Source organism: Cimex lectularius, unplaced genomic scaffold, assembly GCF_000648675.2.
Source record: "Cimex lectularius strain Harlan isolate CLEC.00 unplaced genomic scaffold, Clec_2.1 scaffold112, whole genome shotgun sequence".
Lineage (NCBI taxonomy): Eukaryota > Metazoa > Arthropoda > Insecta > Hemiptera > Cimicidae > Cimex > Cimex lectularius.
The window spans coordinates 1,191,108-1,212,271 of NW_019392699.1; the positions used below are offsets into that span (position 1 = coordinate 1,191,108).

General features: G+C 36.3%; 1 protein-coding gene across 9 annotated transcripts in view; it reads right to left on the reverse strand.

Annotated features, from left to right (window-relative positions):
- The window catches only part of LOC106664526 (protein kinase C, brain isozyme), an 85,779-nt gene extending 65,946 nt beyond the window's left edge, over positions 1–19,833 (reverse strand). For all 9 annotated transcript variants that reach the window (XM_024226090.1, XM_014390328.2, XM_014390326.2 and 6 more), the window contains exon 1: positions 19,590–19,833. In XM_024226090.1, coding sequence (XP_024081858.1) covers positions 19,590–19,771 — 182 coding nt within the window. In that variant the 5' untranslated portion in view covers positions 19,772–19,833. The remainder of the gene's footprint in view (positions 1–19,589) is intronic.
- Between the last annotated feature and the right edge of the window lie 1,331 nt (positions 19,834–21,164).

Genomic DNA, 21,164 nt, shown 5'->3' on the forward strand with positions numbered 1-21,164 from the left:
ACGTCGGTCCCTGGTCCACGAGAACGGTTCGAAAAGGGAAAAGGCCATACTGAGAAGATTACACATAGATCATACAAGAGTAACGCTCAGGCACCTTCAGGCATGGATACCCGTTATGCAAGGATAAAATAACGGTCGAGTACTTTTTAATTGAAGAGGCTTGACATATATCTAGGCAGTATTTTGGCGACCTATGGGTATTCTTGGGGCACGACACCGGGCAGATCGCTGTTACCTCAGGGCTATAACTTATTTTTAAATATATGTAGTGTTCGTGTCATGATTGTATGTGTTTCTGTTGTGCCTGGGTTGTATTTATATTAATCTATTGAAATGAATGTAATTTATTAACGTGAAAGGAGTTGTTTAAGGAATATCGAATACTCTGGGGTGAATGTGTGACGTCTGGAGAATAAAAGTAAGTTATTAGCGAGAATGGAGTGGGTTCAACTCCGCCCCAAGGAATATTAAATTTTGGCCGACTTGCTTTGGAAAATCCAACTTGTTGCCAAAGGAAACGGAGGAAATTTTAAACGAAAGTAATTGGATTAACGTATGTAAATATTTAATAATGGCAAGAAGATATAGTAATTTTTTAATATCGGAGTTCAAATATTAATTTAACATATTTTCTTTAGATTTTGTAGTAGTTGCTTTGTTCGTGCCAGAAATTAATTTCAGCTATTTAAGACTAAAATGTATATTTCCGTTATATTCAATTATACTACATATTATACTATTGTAAAATTATATTTGTTAAGCCACCAGATGAACAGTATGTTCATGGCTAAGTCGTACATAAGAGGGATATAATTTATAATTTTATATTTAAATTTTATATTATAAAACACATTTATTGTTATAACATAAGCAAGCAACAGGTATTTTCCACTTTACCACTTCCGTTTTGTACGAAATATTTTTATTACAATTAAATGGGGAATTCTGTCGTAATTAGATTTTTTCCATGCTCTTTGAGACATTTTATTAAATCTTTTTTTTAATCATTATTAACCTTTATGTGAAGGGGTGAATAATGACTTTATTGGAAATTTACAGCCCTAGAGTTATGACGATAATTCTTTTCTTTCAGTTTTTCACTATACTACACTGAGGGATTCACGAGATTTAGCAAAGCTACACAGTTAACTAAACCATTCGATTGTAAAACTAGTGTAGAATGATTGTCTTATATTACTCAATAGTGACATTCTGATGTAATTATAAACTTTCATTTGTTTCCCACTATGACTTTGGATGAGATCACGGAGACACCGAAACTCCGGTTGCCGTTGGTGACTCAGGAAGTGAGGCTGAAGGAAACTGAATGACTAAGAGTTTGGGATGACCAGTGAGTCAGGGGTGCAATTGGTTATATCTGTTTGTTATCGCGTGGGATGAGGAGGTCATGGTATAGGGTGAGTATGAAAATAGAAAAGGTGTGATTGCTTTCGACGAAGGGTTTTAAACTGGTTGTGAAAGGTTTGGCTAAGCACCATATTTCGATGATAATTCCAAGTACGACTATATTCGAAATAAAAAGTTAAGGGGAAGAGGAGTACTACTGAGATATACAGAAGGCACGATTGCTCGCCGTAAACTGAAGATAGTGCATTTATTTCCATTAACTTATATTCTCTACTTCTTACACACGGATAAGGGTAGAAAGGATATAATGTAGTGGACGAACAGCAAGGACAGTATTGCAATGCCATCTGTAGGAAAGTAATGAGATGATTAAAGATGTCAAAACTATGTATGTACTAAGAAAAGGATAAATTTAGGACACGGCATTGTTGGACTCCTGCGCGGACAGGATGGATGGGTAAGTGGGAAGAACGGTACATTCTTGGAGGAGGCGATGTTTATAACGCGGTGATAGTGTATGAATTGTAAATGGTGACGAAAACCATGTTGACGAATGGAAGTAATTCGACAAATTTACGTTTATTTTTCAATATTTTGTTTCTGTTCTTAACCATGTCATTCTGGTATATGTATATTTGTTTCCTGTATGTCAATTTTCAGGAGCTAATTTAGTCCATATTGTCAAGTGCGACGTGTCCTTTCAGGCTGTAACTGGAAATGACACCGGTCAAACCGACCCGTCGTCCCTCTCATTTACGTTAATCCAGGCCCGGCAAAAATGAACGAGCGTGAACTTCTTCATAAAAGACTCATTCTTCGGTGGCATTTTTTTATTTAAGGCGAATGGTACGAGACTGACCAAATTGCACATTGAAAATATACGGATCATCTCGATCAGGGTTGCTACATCTATAATATAAACAATTGTGTGTCTGAATTTCGAGAAACGAGTTTTCATAAAAGGACTTTTAAACCCCTTTCAATGAAATAAATTCATTAATTATAACCTAATTTTTTAATGTACGAGCAAATAACAATTTGATCATAAATTTCTAGATAGACATTTATGTATTTGCTATGTACAATATATTACAAGTTTCATTGAAGTCTCTGTTACAAACAATTAGCTTCAGATATGAATAATACATAATAATTAACAGTTTAGGAATTATTTTCTTTGGAGAAACTTTAAACCTAGCTATATACTGAAACATGCTCATCAATTTATAATAATGGGGTGTCCATTTTAATCGCGTGTCTGTGCTGCGCGTACGTCCTTTTCCAGGGTCTGGTTAAAGTCAAACGAACGGGATTGGGGTCGGGATTAGGTCCGTGTTCGGTCAGTGTCCTTTGTAGTAAAAGACAATTCAAGTATAGTTAGATCTTTGTGGCTCTTTTTATAGAATTACAAGTTAATTCTTTTTCCTTTTTCTGATTCCTCTTGCATGACGTGGAGACCAAAGACAGACAGTAACCGGTTTGAAATGGCCAATCGTCTCCGAGGAACCTTCAATAAAAAAGAAACCAAAATAAAACCGTTTTACTTATAAAATATTAGTATTTTTATTATCATATAATCAAAAGTTTACGTAGTGATATATCATAAGCATTCATTTCATCGATGGGATTCTTAAACGTGATGAGAATTCTAAACAGGGTCTCTTTTAACCCGGGTTAAACATAATAGAGGCCAAAATAGAATGGTGTGTTACAGATGTCCGTGTACCAATTAGCCGGCTAATTTATTTATCACTTTCACGAATATACGTTTATTTGCCAAAACATATAAACCAAAGAAAAATAGTCTCTCCACATCTGCTTTATGAAAACAAGCCTCTGTCTAGTATTGTTTTAGAAACAAAAATAGCCTAAGCTAAACGACGTCTTCATGAGTGATCGAACAACTGGTGAGGCGCCAACTCACAGCGGCAACCGGTAAAAAAACATGAGCGTTAACGGAGTCCGTTCGTTTTCAAAATTGCGAAAAGAAAAGACAACCGTCCGGTAACCAAACTGGAATAGAAAATTACATCTCCTTTTTGGGGGAAAGGTATGCCTGCTTCGTCCAAGTCCGCAATGCTTCGATGAAATGTGCGAACAAATATTGCAAGTTCAAACTTAGGTATATATTAGCAGGACCCCCAATCAAACGCTCGACCTTATTCAACACACTCTTGTCGTCTTCAGAATGTAATTTTGAAGTTACATTACCTCAACTTTTCTTATTTGTGGAAGGAAAACTTTTAATATTACATTGCTTCCGTTTATTAATTTTTAAACTTTTATTTAAATTGAACGCACTTGTGAAACATTCTGAACTTAATACATAAATCGCTACACTTAGCCAACAGAAAATATATTTCGAGTTATCGGATTTGGTCGCTGAAGTAATAAATTTAATTAATTATTATTGTATTGTGCAGGAGATGCAGGGAAGGAGGGGGTATTGCCGGTCACTTAACTTCTACATTGCCCCATGTTCCATAGCTGATAGAAAGTTGTCAATACAGTGATTCAGTAAGAAAAATATTCTAGTTTCAGTTGCTCTCCCCGACACAAGATGTACTTACAAAATCTTCAACTAGCACACGCCTGGATATTCACTGATAATATATCTATATATAATTGTATTAGGTTTCGTGGTCCGCTTGACCAAATAAATCCTTTTCAATAAATTAAAGCTTTGGTTGAGATAAAAAAGTCAGTGTCACGAGCGAGATTGAAAAATGGCAAAAAGGAGGGAAAATTCAAAAAGGTGGGGGTTGTAGAGATGGGAAGTTAGTGTTCGAGTGGAACAAAGTCACAATAGATAGCTCAAGTGGGAGAGCTGCGGCGTATTTAGCCGAAGATCGTGAGTTCGAATCCCGCTCGTGACACGACTTTTTATTTCAACCAAAGCTTTAATTAATTGAAAAGAATCTATATATAATCTTTCCGATTATTTTCTCCCTTGCCAACGGCAATAAACGGAACGAGAGCGAAGAACGTCAACTAAAAAAGGGAGTGGTGAAGGAAGACGGATCGGGTTGGAAATGAACCTGTTTGGTCATTTCCGACCATCGCGGTTTCATTCTGATAGACATTCGGCATTTCAGCATACCCAGTATTTCTCTTCTGCTCACCTTGCATGTAACCCAGACCCACTACTGGTGAGAAGCCAAATCCTGTCTGACAGACCAAAGCAGCGCGTTTAGACAGACCCAAATGATCGAAACGACCAAACTGTAAGTATATCACCCCAAAGGCCTCAAGAGGAAATCTAAACAATTATGATTGTACTGTAATTAGTATTGTGCAAAAGGGGAGGTCCGACAAGTACAAACGAAATCATCAACTGGTGCCCCAAAAACATCTTAGGAACCGTTGCTCACCGGCTTGGTATTGGAACGATGAATCAGAATCCTTACATATGCGAACTGGATAGAATGCGCCTGGAAAAGAACTCCAGGATTACCCAGAGAGGACTGCTGGAACTTTAAAGTGCTTCATGAAAAAGAACACGTAAAAAAATCTAAACCGTAGAAATAGAATGTATATATATATATATAACNTATATATATATATATAGAGAGAGAGAGAGAGAGAGAGAGAGAGAGTGAGAAAGAAAGAAGTTCCTCCTGATTGCAGTCAACTATCTATTCTGTATAATACATTCCCGTAAGAGTGAATGGTCGTCGATTCCACCCAATATTACATATACTGCACGTATTGTCTGTGACTCACGCGTGGCCCATGAAGCAAAGCGCATCTAATCGCCCCAAACCAAACCGGCAACCAATAGCCCACATTGTTCAAGTGTTCAAGCGAGAGGTTCATTTACGAATAGTCGCCTTTCTATTCGATGCCTCTCCAGTAGAAGAGTAAGTAAAGGTAGATAGCCTGATGCAGGACGTCTAGAGACTAGGCTATTTTCATGAATCCTTCTGATGACTGTTTTAATGCTCACCCTTGCATTATGAACCGATTGGGTACTACCTATAAAGAAAGCCGTTAAATGACGTTTCGTAGTGAGGTAAGGGAAATAAAACGATTGTCTCCGTTGTACATCGCGGTCGACCACTACCACTCCTCCATCAAAACTTCCGGTGGCCCTAAACCGCTGTAGACCATAGTAGATGGTAAAACGCGGCACACCCATAACTTGGGTTATGTAGCGGACACTGCGTCCTTCGTTGGCCCATGCTATTAAGAAAAAAGTAATAATTAATTTTTTCTCAAATTTCTTGTTTCATCAAAGAAAACAATTTAAAAAACCAATTAACTCTCTCGACAAGTTGGCTCTGTAAAGGGTGAAATTGAACTGATTCTCTTTATTTTTAATCTAAGAGGAGTAAAAGGATTAGTAACACTCTTATGTAAACAAAAAGTTATTAATATTTCGTTTACGTTTTAGGTCAACTATTAATCTTTATATCCAGTTATTATGGAAAATAAACAAATAAAATACAAGTGTCCAGTTTTGAGTGTATAACGCATAATAAATCCTTTGGAACAAAGCGTGAAGTGTATCACATACATGGGTACATATTTAAATAGAATTGGAAAAATCATTGTTATTGTTGTTACTCGCAGGTAATTGTATTGTTCATAAGGAGTAGTTTTCAGTTGAAATCGGACTCCGTAAAATCTGGTTGTTGAAACGTTAAAAGTGACAAAAGTTTGAAAAGTCCACAAAATAACACCGCATACCGTTTCTGACGCATATAAGAAATCGTAAATAAACTTTTATTACGATGAATGGTAAATTAATTAAACAATAATAATAAAATCTTAGGTCAAAATTATTCTGTTTAAAGTGTAAAAAAGAACAAGTAGCGTAATGACTACCAATATAATTAGTACGCACTAATTGTATATAAACAAATTTTCACACATTCAAAGTGTTGATTTAATAGTTCGTTTCGTAATTACGGACCTTTAAAAATCTTTTGAAAAGAACGGCAGAAACGGTGACTGTGTTATGACATCGCAAAATACAAGCACAGTATTTTTAACAGATGATGCAGCACACCAACTTCCCGAAGAATTCTAAAAATGGGTTCTGGCGATCACTTTAAAGTTGTACACCTTGACGATCGTAATATTAATTCCTTCTCTATATTTCGACTTTCGGAACCGACCTTCGAACGGACAGATCACTTACAGACAATAAATTAGCTTGTACCACTTTTATGTAACTTACGGACTTAACGGATGTAACTTTTTAAGACAAATTACGCATTAATAGTGTTTATTATGAACGTAATTTTTAAATAATAAATAAATAAGATTGTAAATGACGGAATACGCCAGTCATTTCGTTCGAAAGGATAAAACGTGAAGTTTAGAGTGTCTTGGATTCAGCCGTTTAAAATTTCTCTCTAAGTCCTGCTCACACGGAAATACTCGATAATTGCATGTATAATTGTTGAAGTATGGTCGGTATGGTGAAACATCGTTTGAAATTCTAAGGCCATAAAATGCATGCAACTGTATGAAGAGCAAGAGGTGAACAAACAGATCGATAGAAAAAATGTCGGTGAATGAAATCAAATGACTCGGACCAGTGATTTGCTGCGATTACCTGCTGGAACTTACACAGCGTAGGTTCTCACAATTAATAAACAAACTATCCTGCCAAGGTGGACGAGGTGAGTGATGCACTTCTTACCATATATTGCGTTCATACATCAACCACGCTTTCTTTCGTTTCTTTTTTTCTCTTAGTTATCTTATTTATTACGGTTTATAATAAATCAAAATATCATAAAAATATTGTAACAACCAACTGTCAGCTGAATGAATCAACTTAAAGACAATACAAGATAGAAAAACAACCCAGGAGACAAGCCGGCAAACTTTAAACTTTAATCGTCTCGCATCTGCTAAAACAAATCCTGGGAAAATCTTAATATTTTTTAAGGTATATTAGCAGGACATTGCCGATTCAATATACATGAAAATATTGATAGTGACAGAAGATAGCCTGTATACTTCAGCCAAGTAGATGATGGAACCATTTTATGTTGGAGTGATGGTAATGAAGTTTCTACTCACGGGCAAAGAAAAGCTCAGTCCGGTTATATAACTTCCGAGCTACTTTAGCGCTTTGGATGTTTTGGATGCGAGTTAAAACACATGTGAACAAAAAGAACGTACCCGTGCTTTAAGCAAGCGATGAAAAAAGAACAACTCTAAAGTTGTATCAATCTGCACGTCGTCAGCTGCGCATTCCTTTCCTCATGAGATTATGCTATATCATCTAACATTACCGCCGATGAAACGATGCGTCACCTTTGGCCACTCCAAATAATGGTTTTCATATCGAGCTTGCCGTTGTTTGATAATAAAACACCATCTTCTTAAGACTAAGAAGGATAAGGACTACTTTTGGAGTGTACAAGTGGTACTCCTAGGCGGCGTACTGAGACCTCGGACATCTTAGAGTTTTGTAGTACTAGTTACTACTCTTACCCGAGTCACCTCGACCGTATTTTGAAAAACAGCAATGGGAAGAGAACGTCTAGAAAGCCAGCGAAGGTAACAAAAATTCTCAAAATTAACTACTGCACTAATTAGCATGGTAAGAGCCTGTAACGTTATCCTCTTCCAATATAATATCACTCGTCACGACATTTATACCTTCTACATTTGGTGGTATCACATCAAATCCCAAAACAGCAATAATTCGATCGTGACCTCTCATTATTGTTCCCATACAAACGATACTCTCGCCCAGTGACCTATTTTCAAACGTTAGCTCTTAGTTATATCATCAATTGAAGGACTTTACCAAAATTCCCTACGAATAATAATGCTCACGTACATAAAACACGTCGAAAAAAAGTTATGTGAAATTGAAGATTAAAAAATATTAATTGGAAATTGTTAACTAATTTGAACTCTTAGAAGCAACACTTAAGGTAAACTACATTGCTTTAAGAAATTGGGAAGTTTTGGAGATTTGAAAAAATATTATGTAAGAATTGTTTCATCCTGCTTTTCACTTTTAACGAGATGAAACAAAAATCCATTTTTCAAAAAATAATTCACGTTTTTAATTTTTCTCAAAAATAGTATCAAATGAATTACATCGGACTTCAAACTTTTGTTTTTTCACTTAAGAACCGAGTCCTTTTTACCGTTTAAGCAATCGTGTATAAACTTTCAGGGAATTTAAATTAGGAGGATTAAATTGTGAAGTTTATACGCAACTAAAATTAAAGGGTTCGAGGCTTAGAAAACAACTTCGTTTCATTTTCCAAATGACAGAACATAACACATCTGTTAGGCAGAACCTGCATTAAATTTAAATTTGCATACACAAATATACACTTGAAATATTATAATTCATAACAAAAACAATAAAAAAAGATATTCGAATAGTCCAAGGACTTTGAAGTACCCAAACAATCGTACAAAAGGAATTGAAGTTATTGGAAAGTCTATCGAACTTCAAAGAACTATATGTTAGTACTAAGAAGTCATCTAGTTTACACAATATTGATTTCGATTTTGCATCAATCCATCAAAAACAATTTAGTAGAAGAAACGTGGTAGAATGCTTTAAAATAAGGCCACAACATCCTAATCAGCAACTAATTAGTCAATTACATATGTATAGTTAAAAATTACATATTAAATAATGTGTTAGGATTGACAATTTTGTTCAAGGTAATCCGTTTATTATTATTAAATAAATAGAATTATATAGAATCGAGGGTCGTCGACAAACAGCTGAGGTCATCGCCGGCCCTCTGCGTGTTTGCACTTCTCTTTCTGGACTTTCACGCGTATTTTTCAGCCTGCAGCCATTTGAGCGTATCGATCTATTACTGACTATATGCTTTTATATCAAAACTAAGTCGATATCCTATAATGCCAACCTTTCATTTGTACATCAGGTTGTAAACTACAGAATAAAACATACAATATATACTTATCACCACAAACATACAAGTCCGGTCACATTCATACCACCAGAGTACTTGATATTCCTCGGGGCGGGGTCGAACCCATTCCATTCTCGCTAATAACTTATTTTACTCTCCAAACATCACACACTCCCCTAGCGTACTCGATATTCCTTGGGGCAGCGATAAACAACTCCTTTCACATTAATAAATTACTTTCATTTCAACAGGTTAACATAAATACAACCTAAGCACTACACAAACACATACAAACATGACACGAACAGTACATACATTTAAAAATCGCTATAGCCCCGAGGTGCCTTAGCTTAACTTAATTTACTCTCCAGACGTCACACACTCACCCAAGTCACAAGATAGTCCTCAAGGCGGAGTTAAGCAACCCCTTCCTTTCGAGCTAATAAATTATATTCATTCCAATAAATTAACATAAAAACACACAGACACAACACAAGCAGTATATTCATTTAAAAACCTCTATAACCCTCAAGTACCGAAACAGCATTCTCTATAATGAAATTTTTCAATTTTATTATACTTGACTTTCAAAATTGTGAATAGTTTTTCATATTATTAACAATTTAAATTATTTTAGTTTCGAAGTTCTGATTTTCAAACTGTTTTTCCCTGACTTTTTTTACTTTCAAATTAAATAAATAATTATATAAAAATGATCGTTAGTAGGGAAATCTTCTATTTTTCTTTATCGATTCACCAAAAGTCGATACCATAATTCGTATATATTACAATATAGGTGCCACAGAAACCAATTAAATTGTACGCCATTAAAATTTAGTTTTACCAGCAAATTCAATTAGGTTTTTTAACGGGCTTTATCTTTTAATGTCCTTATTTTAAAAAATTATATACAAAAAACGGGTTGAGGAGTGAATTTCCTTATTTGACGAAATGAATATTCTCTTAGTTTGTGCTTACACGTAAACAATATTTTTAAGTTCTGGGTTATTTATACTAACACGATTTTGCTAACATCAAAATAATTAAGATTATGCTGTGTGTAGGGTTTTAGTTTGAACAAAAACAACAAGACTCATATAAATTACAATTTAATGCATTGTCGAAGTCTTACGACCTTCCTCCCCAGAACTATAAACTTTGCCACGAAATAATGTTTATAGTTCTGAGGAGACAGCCCTAAGGTTTCGAAAATGTATTAAATTGGAATTTATATGAGTCTGGTTGTTTTTGTTCAAACTGAAACTCTGCCCAACCAAGATAAACGAAGAAGCAAAATAATTAAGATTACGACCGTAGCTGTAAAACGGCCGGTTTTATACATTTAGCGTAGTGGGAACTTTTGTGTTAACACAATACGGCCTTGTTTATTAAAGTTAATGCAAAGTAGAAAAGAAGAAACTTTGTGGGATGAAAATTGCAGCTGATCGAAACCTAGTTTTAAAAAGAGATAGACACAAATTTTCAGTGTAATTACGAATTTATTTGTCGATAAATTTCTTTAAAACTATCTGTAGATTCTGTTTAAATCAAATAATCTATAAATTATGTACTTCTCTACTTTGTTCCGTTTTCTTTTATTTTTTGTTTCGTACCACTTCGTGAGATACCTCGCCACAAATAAAAAAACAACACAGACATGAAATTCACGGATCAAGAAAACCTACGAGTTTCTGTAATCTTGTTTACACATATTCTCGTTCTTATGGCTTCTTTGGCTTCATCGGTCCAGACAAAAATATTGATCGAGGTTTTGAATAAACAAGAAATACAAAAAATTTGAAGAAAAAAATTTTAATTATTGTATTAATCCATATGTTTCAGTTGGTCCTAGTTAACCAAAGTAATAATTTAAATTGATTCATAATTTTTTATGTAAAGTGTAATGTTTTATGTAAGTTTGTAATAATGCTAATTTCACCACCAATTCAAACCGGAATAAAAAGAAAATCAATTTAGACTACACAAAATAGCATAATAATTGTTCTATAATTTCTGCCGCTCACTTGTCAGACGACATGATTTACAATCAATCGATGGATTTCCTAAGTAAACGTCCACCAATGCAAAAACTAACAACGAACCCTTGGTGTCAATCACAAGAAAGCAAATAATTACACCGTCTATTGTTTACGTTCGTCTACCTCCAAGTCCATCTTTGACAACGTTACTCTGAACGGAAAACGATGAGGTCGGGTCGAAACGTGACCGCGAAAGTAACGTTACTTCCTGATGGACGACCGTTTAAAAAATTAAGTGATTGCGGTTTAGCCTCGTCGGGCAAGGAGGTCGGGGAGGATGCCATCCCACTCTGACTGGGACTTGAACGGACAGTTGTGAAGGGATTCCCTGAGGGGCAACAATTATACTAGATCCTGGCGATCCTTAATGCTCAATATGTTGCGGAAAAGTCACAGTTTGACGAGTAATAATTTGTTTCCTTTTTTTCATGAACTGCGGCACTTCGAAACAGTTCTTAATCTATTTTGTGGATTTTCCAGTTGAAATCGTCCTTTAGAACTGAAAATGCCAATCCGTAAAAAAAAAATTTATTTACGAACAAAGGGCAAACAGTATTTCGTTTTGTACATCATCTTTATTGCCTAGGGTCACAACTTAAATGTCTTTTTTCTATTTTTCCAGGTAAATTTGCAGTCGTACCGAAATTAAAATTTTAATAAAACTCATCCCTTCCTCGATTTTGTTGTAATTCTTGTTTCCTTTTCATGTACTGTTTAATTTTACCAAAGCTTTTTTTTTTTTTTTTTGATAATGGTGAGAGACATTTTCAAATATACGTCGTTTCGGCTTTTTTTGCCATTTTCAAGTACATACATACTTGGGCAATATAACGCTAATTACATTTTACATTAGTCTTTAAATAACAGTTTCAATAACAATAGTTAACAACAGTGTCAGAATTGTAACCTCCATGTACAAGCAGCCACGTGGCATGTCAGTTTTTTTGTGTTTTTTAAACTTGCTTTAAAATTGTTTTTCCACTAATCACAGTAACGTAAATGTTCCGACATACAAATGAGCTTTTTTTATAAATACCGGCACACCAAGAGTTCATATAACCTCATAGTTGAAATTCCCTCGTTAAAAAAAAAATGTTTTCATATTATAACTCTAAAAGTAAATATTAACAATAAAATAATTACATAAAAATAAAAGTCTATTAAGTAATTAAGAAAAAGAATAATGTCGAAATATTTTCCAGAAATAAACTATGGATTTGACCATGGCACAGGATACGAACCGAAAATTAGTAGTACATACACTTCAGGACAAAAATCTGGACACTTCATTTGTTTATTTTCCATAATAACTAGATATAAAGATTAAGAGTTGACCTAAAGCGTAAACAAAGTATTGATAACTTCTAGTTTGCCTATGAAATTTTGCTAGTCTTGTTACACGCTTTAAATTAAAAATAGAGGAAATCAGTTCGATTTCATTCTTTCCAAAGAGAACTTGTCGAGTGAATAAATTGGTTTTTTAAATTGTTTTCTTTGATGAAACAATAGATTTAGTAAAAAATTAATTTTTACTTTTTTTTAAAGCGCAGGACACACGACGGACGTAGCGTCCGTTACATAGCCCGTATCTTGTGTCTGCAGCGCTTTACCATCCACGGTTTAGGGCCACCGGAAGTCTTGATGGAAGGGAGGTAGTAGTCGACAACGATATACGACGGCTAGAGCAATCATTTTATTGCCCTTACCGCACTAGGGAACGTCTTTTAATTCTTTAAAGGTAGTACTCAATCGGTCCGTAATATAAGGGTGAGCTACAGCTAAAACAGTCATCAGAAGGATTCATGAAAATAGCCTAGTCTCTAGATGTCCCGCAGGTTATCTACTTCTACTTACTCTCGAATACAAAGGCTACTGTTCGCAAATCAGCATCTCGTTTGGACATTTGAACAATGTGGGCTGTTCTCTTCACAGATGAGTGCCCGTTTGGTTTGTGCCAATCAGATAACAGGAACCGTCTGTTGAGAAGAACTGGAGAATGCTTTGCTTCATGTGCCATGCGTGAGTCACAGCCTTTTCAAAGACATTCAGTATGGGGTGGAATCAACGTCCATGCCCTTACCGAACGATTATCATACAGAATAAATCTTTGACTGCACTAATGTACATCATGGAAGTTCTTCTAGAAGCAGTGGACCCATTCGCTCGATTTATTAGGTACAACTTTATGTAAATGCTCGAGTTATCACCCATTACTTGTAGGATGTAGTGATTACGAGAATGATTTGTCCAGTATGTTCTCCCCGCATGAATCTTATAAAACACGGGTCGTTCGCCACCTCCAACAAGCTTTAAACAGCTTCAAACCGCTCTTGTTGAAGAATGGGATGCTGTTTCAAAAGGTGAAATCCGATCTCTTATTTACGCGGTGCCTAAGAGACTTGTCCTGGGCGAAGCAAGAGGATATAATACGTGTTATTAAGAGAAAACTAGGTAATAATTTTGTAGTTAAATATTAATCTATCACTAAATGATTTTCCAGTCTTTTGTAAAAATTTCTTTCAAAGGATCATAATTAAATATTTTTGAGTAAAACTCATGAATTTCTGGTCTCGTTTGATTTGGGTTACATTAAAATAAATTTGTTGTAATTAATATAACGAAAAAATATGTACAGTTTGTAATAAACAGCAATACGAGTGTTCCGTTTCTTTTATCTTTGTATGTATTTCAAAATTTTTTTGCTTACACCATCCATAAAAACTTTCATTTCATAATGGTGAACGACACGAAAAAATCACACATCTATTTTTATTAACGATAAATCGATTTAAGTAAAACTGAAATCTGAAACATTTACACGTGGAATATAATCTTTCTTCGCGAATAAGAATATACTTTAAAAACTACAGCTTATTCAGATATGTAAACAAATTCCTGCTTAGCTCTCCTTTCGTAGAATTCGAATTATGACAGCAATTTTTAATTTTGCGCCTTCTTACATTCCATAACGTAAAACAAAAATGTAAACAAAAATTATTTCAATTACTTTATCTTATATTACATTTCGTGAAAGCCTTTTATTAAAGTCAACAGGAAGATAGTACAAAATATAATAACCCACGTCAGACGAATAATAATTATTAACGTTTGTTCTTCACTTATTATTGCCGTTATTAGAATGGCCATATCTCTCTCCTTCTAGAACGTTCTTAACCGTAATTCGATACGGTTATTTTACGGAAACGTCGGTGTAATTCGACGTTCGGCGAAAGCACGACGTTGAAAAGTAAGAAACGTTATCGTGCCAAAACTGGCACACACGTTTGTTTCTGCTAGATAAACCTTTTTGTACTGCTCGACAAGAGGTTTTTTTTTATTGAAGTGCGGCGTCAATTTTCAACTGTTGCTTTTCCACATTAACCAGTTTGTATTTTAGGGATGAAGAGAGGCATCGGTGGCAACTGCGGTTAAGGCGTTGACACGGTGCTTATCACTGGAAGGTAATTGTCCTGGGTTCGAATCCAGCGGCCCTGCATTCGAACCCGACATAATTTAACAAAAATAAAAGCACCGGCACTCCGAGGGTTCATAGAACCTCGTAATTGAAATACCCTCGTTAAAGGAAGGATCGTTGAAAACGACACATCTGATGGTCACTAATCTAGTATCTAGTAGGCACACGGATCGAGTAGGCAGGAAAGTACAGGTGCAGGAGTTTTCGGTTCTGGAACCAAATACTCAGAACCCAAGTAAGGATGGAATAGCGAGATGTTCAATTTAACAAAGGGTACAAAAACAAGAATGTAGCTATCATGTCAGATAGCCCAGCAGCCATCAAAGCACTAAGTTCAAACATTATTCGCTCATAGATGGTGCAAAATTGCAAAACTAAACAAAATAGATTAGGTATGCAAAATAAAGAATCGCAGTAATAAAAAAATTCTACGATACTATCTTTTATGCTAAATAACTGTTCATATTGAAGTCGTATTGTAGTGGGAAGTTACAGCGCTACTTTACTTTCCCTACACTTCATTGTTATATGTATTGCGCTTAAATCACGTAAATAATCATTAATTCATTCAAAATAAAGTCACACTCTGCTGGGTCCTAGGACACGTGGGAGTATAGGTCAAGGAAAGATCGAACACCCTTGAAAGGAAAGGTAGGTAGGTAGTAGCTATTCCGCTAACCTGTGCCCTTCTGTGTCACTCATCACACTATCAATGAGTATCTAGTCAAAAATACAGGACGAAAATGAGGTATCAGCGGAATCCACTCATTCGAGACAAACAATTCAACAAATCAAGGGCGAGTTTCGGAAGGAAAGACCAACAGGAAAAAGGAAGTAGAAAAACTTGAAATTACGTATATACATATATACATGAACTTTTTAAGTGACCCGGTTGTTTAATAATTTGTTGGAGTCGTGAGGAGCGGTCAAGAATGAGGTAGTTTAGCAAAACACCTTTTCTTTTTTCGTGCCGACGTTTTGACCTTTATTCGGGTCACCTTCAGGGCCTGGGTGAATTACAAAATATGTTGATTGGAAAAAATACAATACAGCTGTAAATATACATTTTGAACCAAGTATTTCATACTCATATAAAGTGTCGTGCTGTTCTTGTGATGTTATATTGGTTTAGTGTGAAATTGTTGTGAATTTGTATTCTGCTGTTCAAACTATTCACTACAACTATGTTCGAAACATCGGCAAAAAAATGAAAAAGGTGTTTTTCTAAACTACCTCATTGTTGACCTTCTCCTCACTACTCCAACAAATTATCTAATAACTTTGATATCTAAGCTACCATTTTTTCTATTGTTGATGTATTTTTTATTTGTTTTTTTGTTTTTTACATATGTACATATTACCTTGAAATAGCAGGTCTCTTCACTACACTTGTTTTGCTAAGGGTCAGAGAAGAACGAAAATATACAATTTTATTTACTACTTAAATTGAATTGTCATCTAATTATGTTCTTATTTTTCTTTCTAATTATGCTTTTCTTTGTACTGTTTTTATTATGAGATTTCCTTGTTTGTCTGCACTTTGGTTTATTCCAACCTTTTTCGTCTATTTATTTCGTTGTTTAGGTCCGAGTTTTGTCCGCAGGGAGGGTAAGCAGACCAAAACGATCGGAAATACCAAACTAAAAAATTACTTTTTGTTTATTAACCACTTATAAACCATGAACGGGATTAAGAAAGCGAAATTTTGCGATTTTCGGCCTTCAAGAAAACTTAAAGATATCATGAAGGTCTTGATCAGGAAGAACTGAAGGCCAGATATATTAAATAAAATATATTAATTGAAAATTGTGAAATATTAATCAACAAAGTTGATGTCTCAATTTGCAGTCATATATTAACAACATTCGGAGAATTGGAAAACCAGCTTGGCAAGTTCAGGCTGGTACTATTGGGTACGTATAACAGAGACATGATATAAATTGCTTAAAATGAATAGGGATATCTGTAATTTATTCTTATTCTATTAATTTTAATTAAATTATCCTATATATTCTTGTTAGTTGGATGAAACAAAAAAGAAAATGCAAATGTTAATCCCCAATTTTAATAACGGATTTGCTAAGAATAGTACACTCGAAGATTACGCATTTTGTAAACAAACACCTTTTCTTGTCTTTTCACCATTTAAATCCAGTCGTATACTCTTTAACCATGTAAAGACATCCAGAACCAGAAGTTCAAAAATTAATGTGATAATGATTCATGAGAATGGGTTATGGAGTACGAGAGAGAATGAGCAATTGGCGCTTCTCAGGGCGTGTTCTCCCGGGATTTAGCCAGATTCTGAGAGACTGAAGTGCCAACAGGAGGCCCGGTAGTAGATCTCAGCGCATTACGACCCTACGGTAGGACAGAAATATTGTCATTGCTGCAAGATGGAGCCCTTTCCAAGTGCCCGCCAGATCGTAAATGAAGTACAAGATGTTTCAGTAAAGCCTATTAATATTAAGAATCGTTGTGGGTGGGATGTTGTCCTCACATGTCCCTTTGCGATGACCTGCAGCAACAGCCCACCACCCGCAAATCAGGAGAAAATGGTGCAGCAAGCGCCTAGAAGAGAACACCAATTGGAATACTGTTATGTTTACTGATGAGTTGTTGTCTGTTCTCCCGAGAACAGGGGATGCGTACAATGCCCTAGTTCGTGCTCCCTTAAGTGCAGTTTGGAGGAGGCGGTGTAATGGGCCTGGATTTATATTGGAAGCCGAACTGGACTCTATATTGTTGAAGGCAACCTCACCGCAGTCCGTTATGCCCAAGAAATTATCAAAGAATACATCCCTCAAACCAGAAATCTCATTGACAGAGATTTTCGATTTCTTGATGACAATGCCAGACTTCAAAGAGGCAGAGTTGTTCATCAACTTTTAGAAAACCTTGGAATTTCCCATCTGCCCCCTTCCCCCATTGTCTCCAGAACTCAACCCCATTGAGCACATGTGGGATGCGGTGTAGAGAAGGCTTTTCGATCACCATCCGCAGCCAGTTGATCTGCAACGACTGAGTGCAACCTCGCAACATCTATGGGTTGATTTTCTTATGAAATTAGTGACAACCTTATTAACAGTGCCTAACAGGTGCACAGATTTTAACTAACAAAAGCCATTGTGTCAAAAACATTTTTGCCCTCAATGAAAAATATATGGAATGAAAACATTTTATTTTGTTATTTTTCCAAATCCCTTCATTAAATTTTCCTTCAGTAAAAAACAATAATTTCTAATAAATTTTAATTCAATTCATAATAAAAAAAATGCTATGGAAAGTAAATACTACAAAATTGGCAATATCCTATTCATTTTTGAGTGGTTTATATCTACCGACTACGACTACCCAATGGATGTAGTGGTTAGTAGGAAGCTATTTCATACAGAGATGATGGAGGCCCGTAAAAATGGAAAATTCTCTATAATTAAGTATGACAAACTTATTATTAAAGAATTACAGGGAACTCTCGCAAACTAAAAAAGGAGAAATGTGTCTTTGGCACCAGAGAAAGCAGCACCATCGACAGAACTTAAAAATGCCAAGAAATTAAATAAAGAGATATACAAAGGAAAGGACCAAAGGAATTCTTCAAAAATATGAATTTACACAACAAAAAAAACGAAACCCAGATGAAAAACGGGGAAAAACACCTGAAGGATTCGCGCTCGAAAAAGAGTGAAGGCATAGCAGCATCCATTCGGAGCAACACAACCCAGACCAAAGATAAATCAAGGGCAAACACGACATCGCACAAAATAGTAAAATCGAAACCATAGGTAAGAGATAGATAATTTGGTGTTGTGATACATCCCAGGTTTTGAAAAACTGTTAAATTTCGATATACATTAAACTTTTTCAGCAAAAGAGGATGTGTCGTCCGAAACATGAGCTTTTGAGTTCAGGGCCATTCGACATTTTTTACATTATTTTTTTAACGCTGGAGCAATTAAAGAAAAAGCCAAGTTCTGGACTTGATATTTTTTATAAAAGTTTTTGAAGCAATTTCACTTTTTATTATTACACACTTAACACCTTAAATTCGCCTAATAAAAGAAATCGCACTATAGAGATTGTCATCGCCATTTTTGAAATAGTTAAGTAAAGAAAGTTCAAAACATGAAGAAGATGAATTAATTCATTCTTTTGACCATCCTAAAAATGAAAATGCTAAAAAATGATTCTTCATCGAAAGGAGTGAAACTAATAATGAAGGTCCAGATAATGAAGTTCGGATTAATTAAGCGGTACGTGTAAAACAGTCGATACGCCCGTTTCAAAACCCCTTCGCTTAAAATAGAAACTTGGTCATTTGCCTAATAAAATACAATTTAAACAACGGAATAAAGGGAAAGAGGTGTGTTCGATTTGCAAAATAAAAACAGTCGGTTCATAATTTATTGTCGATGGATTTTTGTGCGAAAAATGTCAAAAATCGGTTTGCGAACGCGTCGAGGGGGTTTTAGGTGAGAAAGATAATTTTGCAAATATCGGTGAGGAAGGATGAAAATACGGGCGAGTGATAACGGCCCACGGCAGTGACGGTGAGCATGCAGGGGGAGGAGAAGAATTGATTATTTCTGGCAACACTAGGTCATTCTGCTCGCTCGGTTTTCTTCCGTTCCACGATTTCTCCTCCTCTCGCCCTTGCCCGACTTTAAAATCGTAAAGTGTAAAGTTTCGACTGAGCCGCGTCGTCCGACTGAGCGGTGCGCGCCCGAATCCGCGCTCGAGCCGAGCCCTTGCCGGCGTAAAGGCGGCCCTTCGAAAGGCGAAAGTCGGCCCTAGTGGAAAGCTTTCTGGCAAATTTTCTCATTGTTCAGGACTCACCATATAAAGTCCTTGCAGTGGCTGCAAAAGGTCGGCTGTTTGAAGAACCTCGGAATGAATTTGTGACCTTTAACGTTGTAGACGTTTTTCTTCTTGAGGGCACCCTTGCGACCGCGGACCCCCTGCCCGAATTGCGTGCTCATGTCGGCGTCATCGTTAGCGTTCGCTTCCTCTTCCGCCATGGTTTGGCCCTGAACAGAAGCGGATTGAGAGGCTGCCTGGAGGGAACTGAGTCTGACTCTGAGCCCTCGCGGACAGCGCTTCGGCCGGCCCCGCTCCAAAACACTCCGTCAATGAATTTCCCCCCACCCCCGCCACCGCGCCGGACCGGCCCTGGAGGGGCGATCCGGGTCACGAGAAGCCCACGTCCGCCCGCCCGACTCGACCGCAACCCACCCGGCCAGCCGGCCGACAAACATCTTCAAGCACTCTTCTTCATTTTTGCCGAGGACGTGACTCGACGTCCATCCTCTAATCGGCAGTCGGGAAACTTCAAAGCCCCAAATGTTTAAACCGGCTCGACTACGCCTGCGTTCCACCTACCACTATTACGATCGTGTTAAAACACGAGGATACCCAGATTCTGACATAGAACATTTTCATTGTACATCAACAACAAAGAGATACCGACGTCCATTCAAGTCAGATACTTAGGACTGTACCTAAACATGAGACTGACATGGAATCCTTATCCAAGGATTAATAAGCAGAAGACTCGGGGGGGGGGGGGGGTCAACAGAAGACATGGGCAACTACGAAGACTTCTAGGACCAAAATCTATCGTCAAAACGAAAGTAATTTATACAAGCTTTACTGCGACCCGCACCAACATCCAGCGCATCCAATCCTTCCAATCAAAAGCCCACAGAAAAAGCTCCTTACTACGTCACAAAGACCAGATCCGTTCCCGATTCCAAAAGTTTCACACCAACCTCTCGATCCATCCTAACCCTTCTGGTCGAGCCCTTTCCACACATTCCCATCCTCAGAACCCGCCAGGTCGCCTAAGTCGACGGTGACCTCGAGACCTCCTTGTCTCTCAAGGCATGTGTCCTCTGGGTGCAACGCTGGCATTAATGCTAGTGTTGTGACCATGTAAAATAAAACTTTTTTAATCACATTTGTAATATGTATAGGGTATTACAAATAAAATAATAATTATTATTTAGTACAGTAAACGGACTGAAATGTACGCTACCAGTCTTCGGTTAAAATTCCGGGTGATTTTACGTTTTTCCAGATTTATTTATTTACCGGCAATAGCCCAATAATTACAAAGAAAGACAAAGAACATTTAAAACATGAAAAACATCGAAATATTAAACATTGACAATAATTTTTTTTTCATTCATTTTCATCTACAACTTTATAAGTATTATATTCAACCAGCAGATTAGATTTCAATTTGTGTTCAAAAATCATGTGTGATCAAAATAATATTTGAGATTTAACTAGTAAATAGAACAATTGTAAATTAGATTAATTAACCGTACATACCAATATAAACACAACAATCAACCAGCACGTCCGGTATACATACACATACATATACATACACGCATATACACATACAAA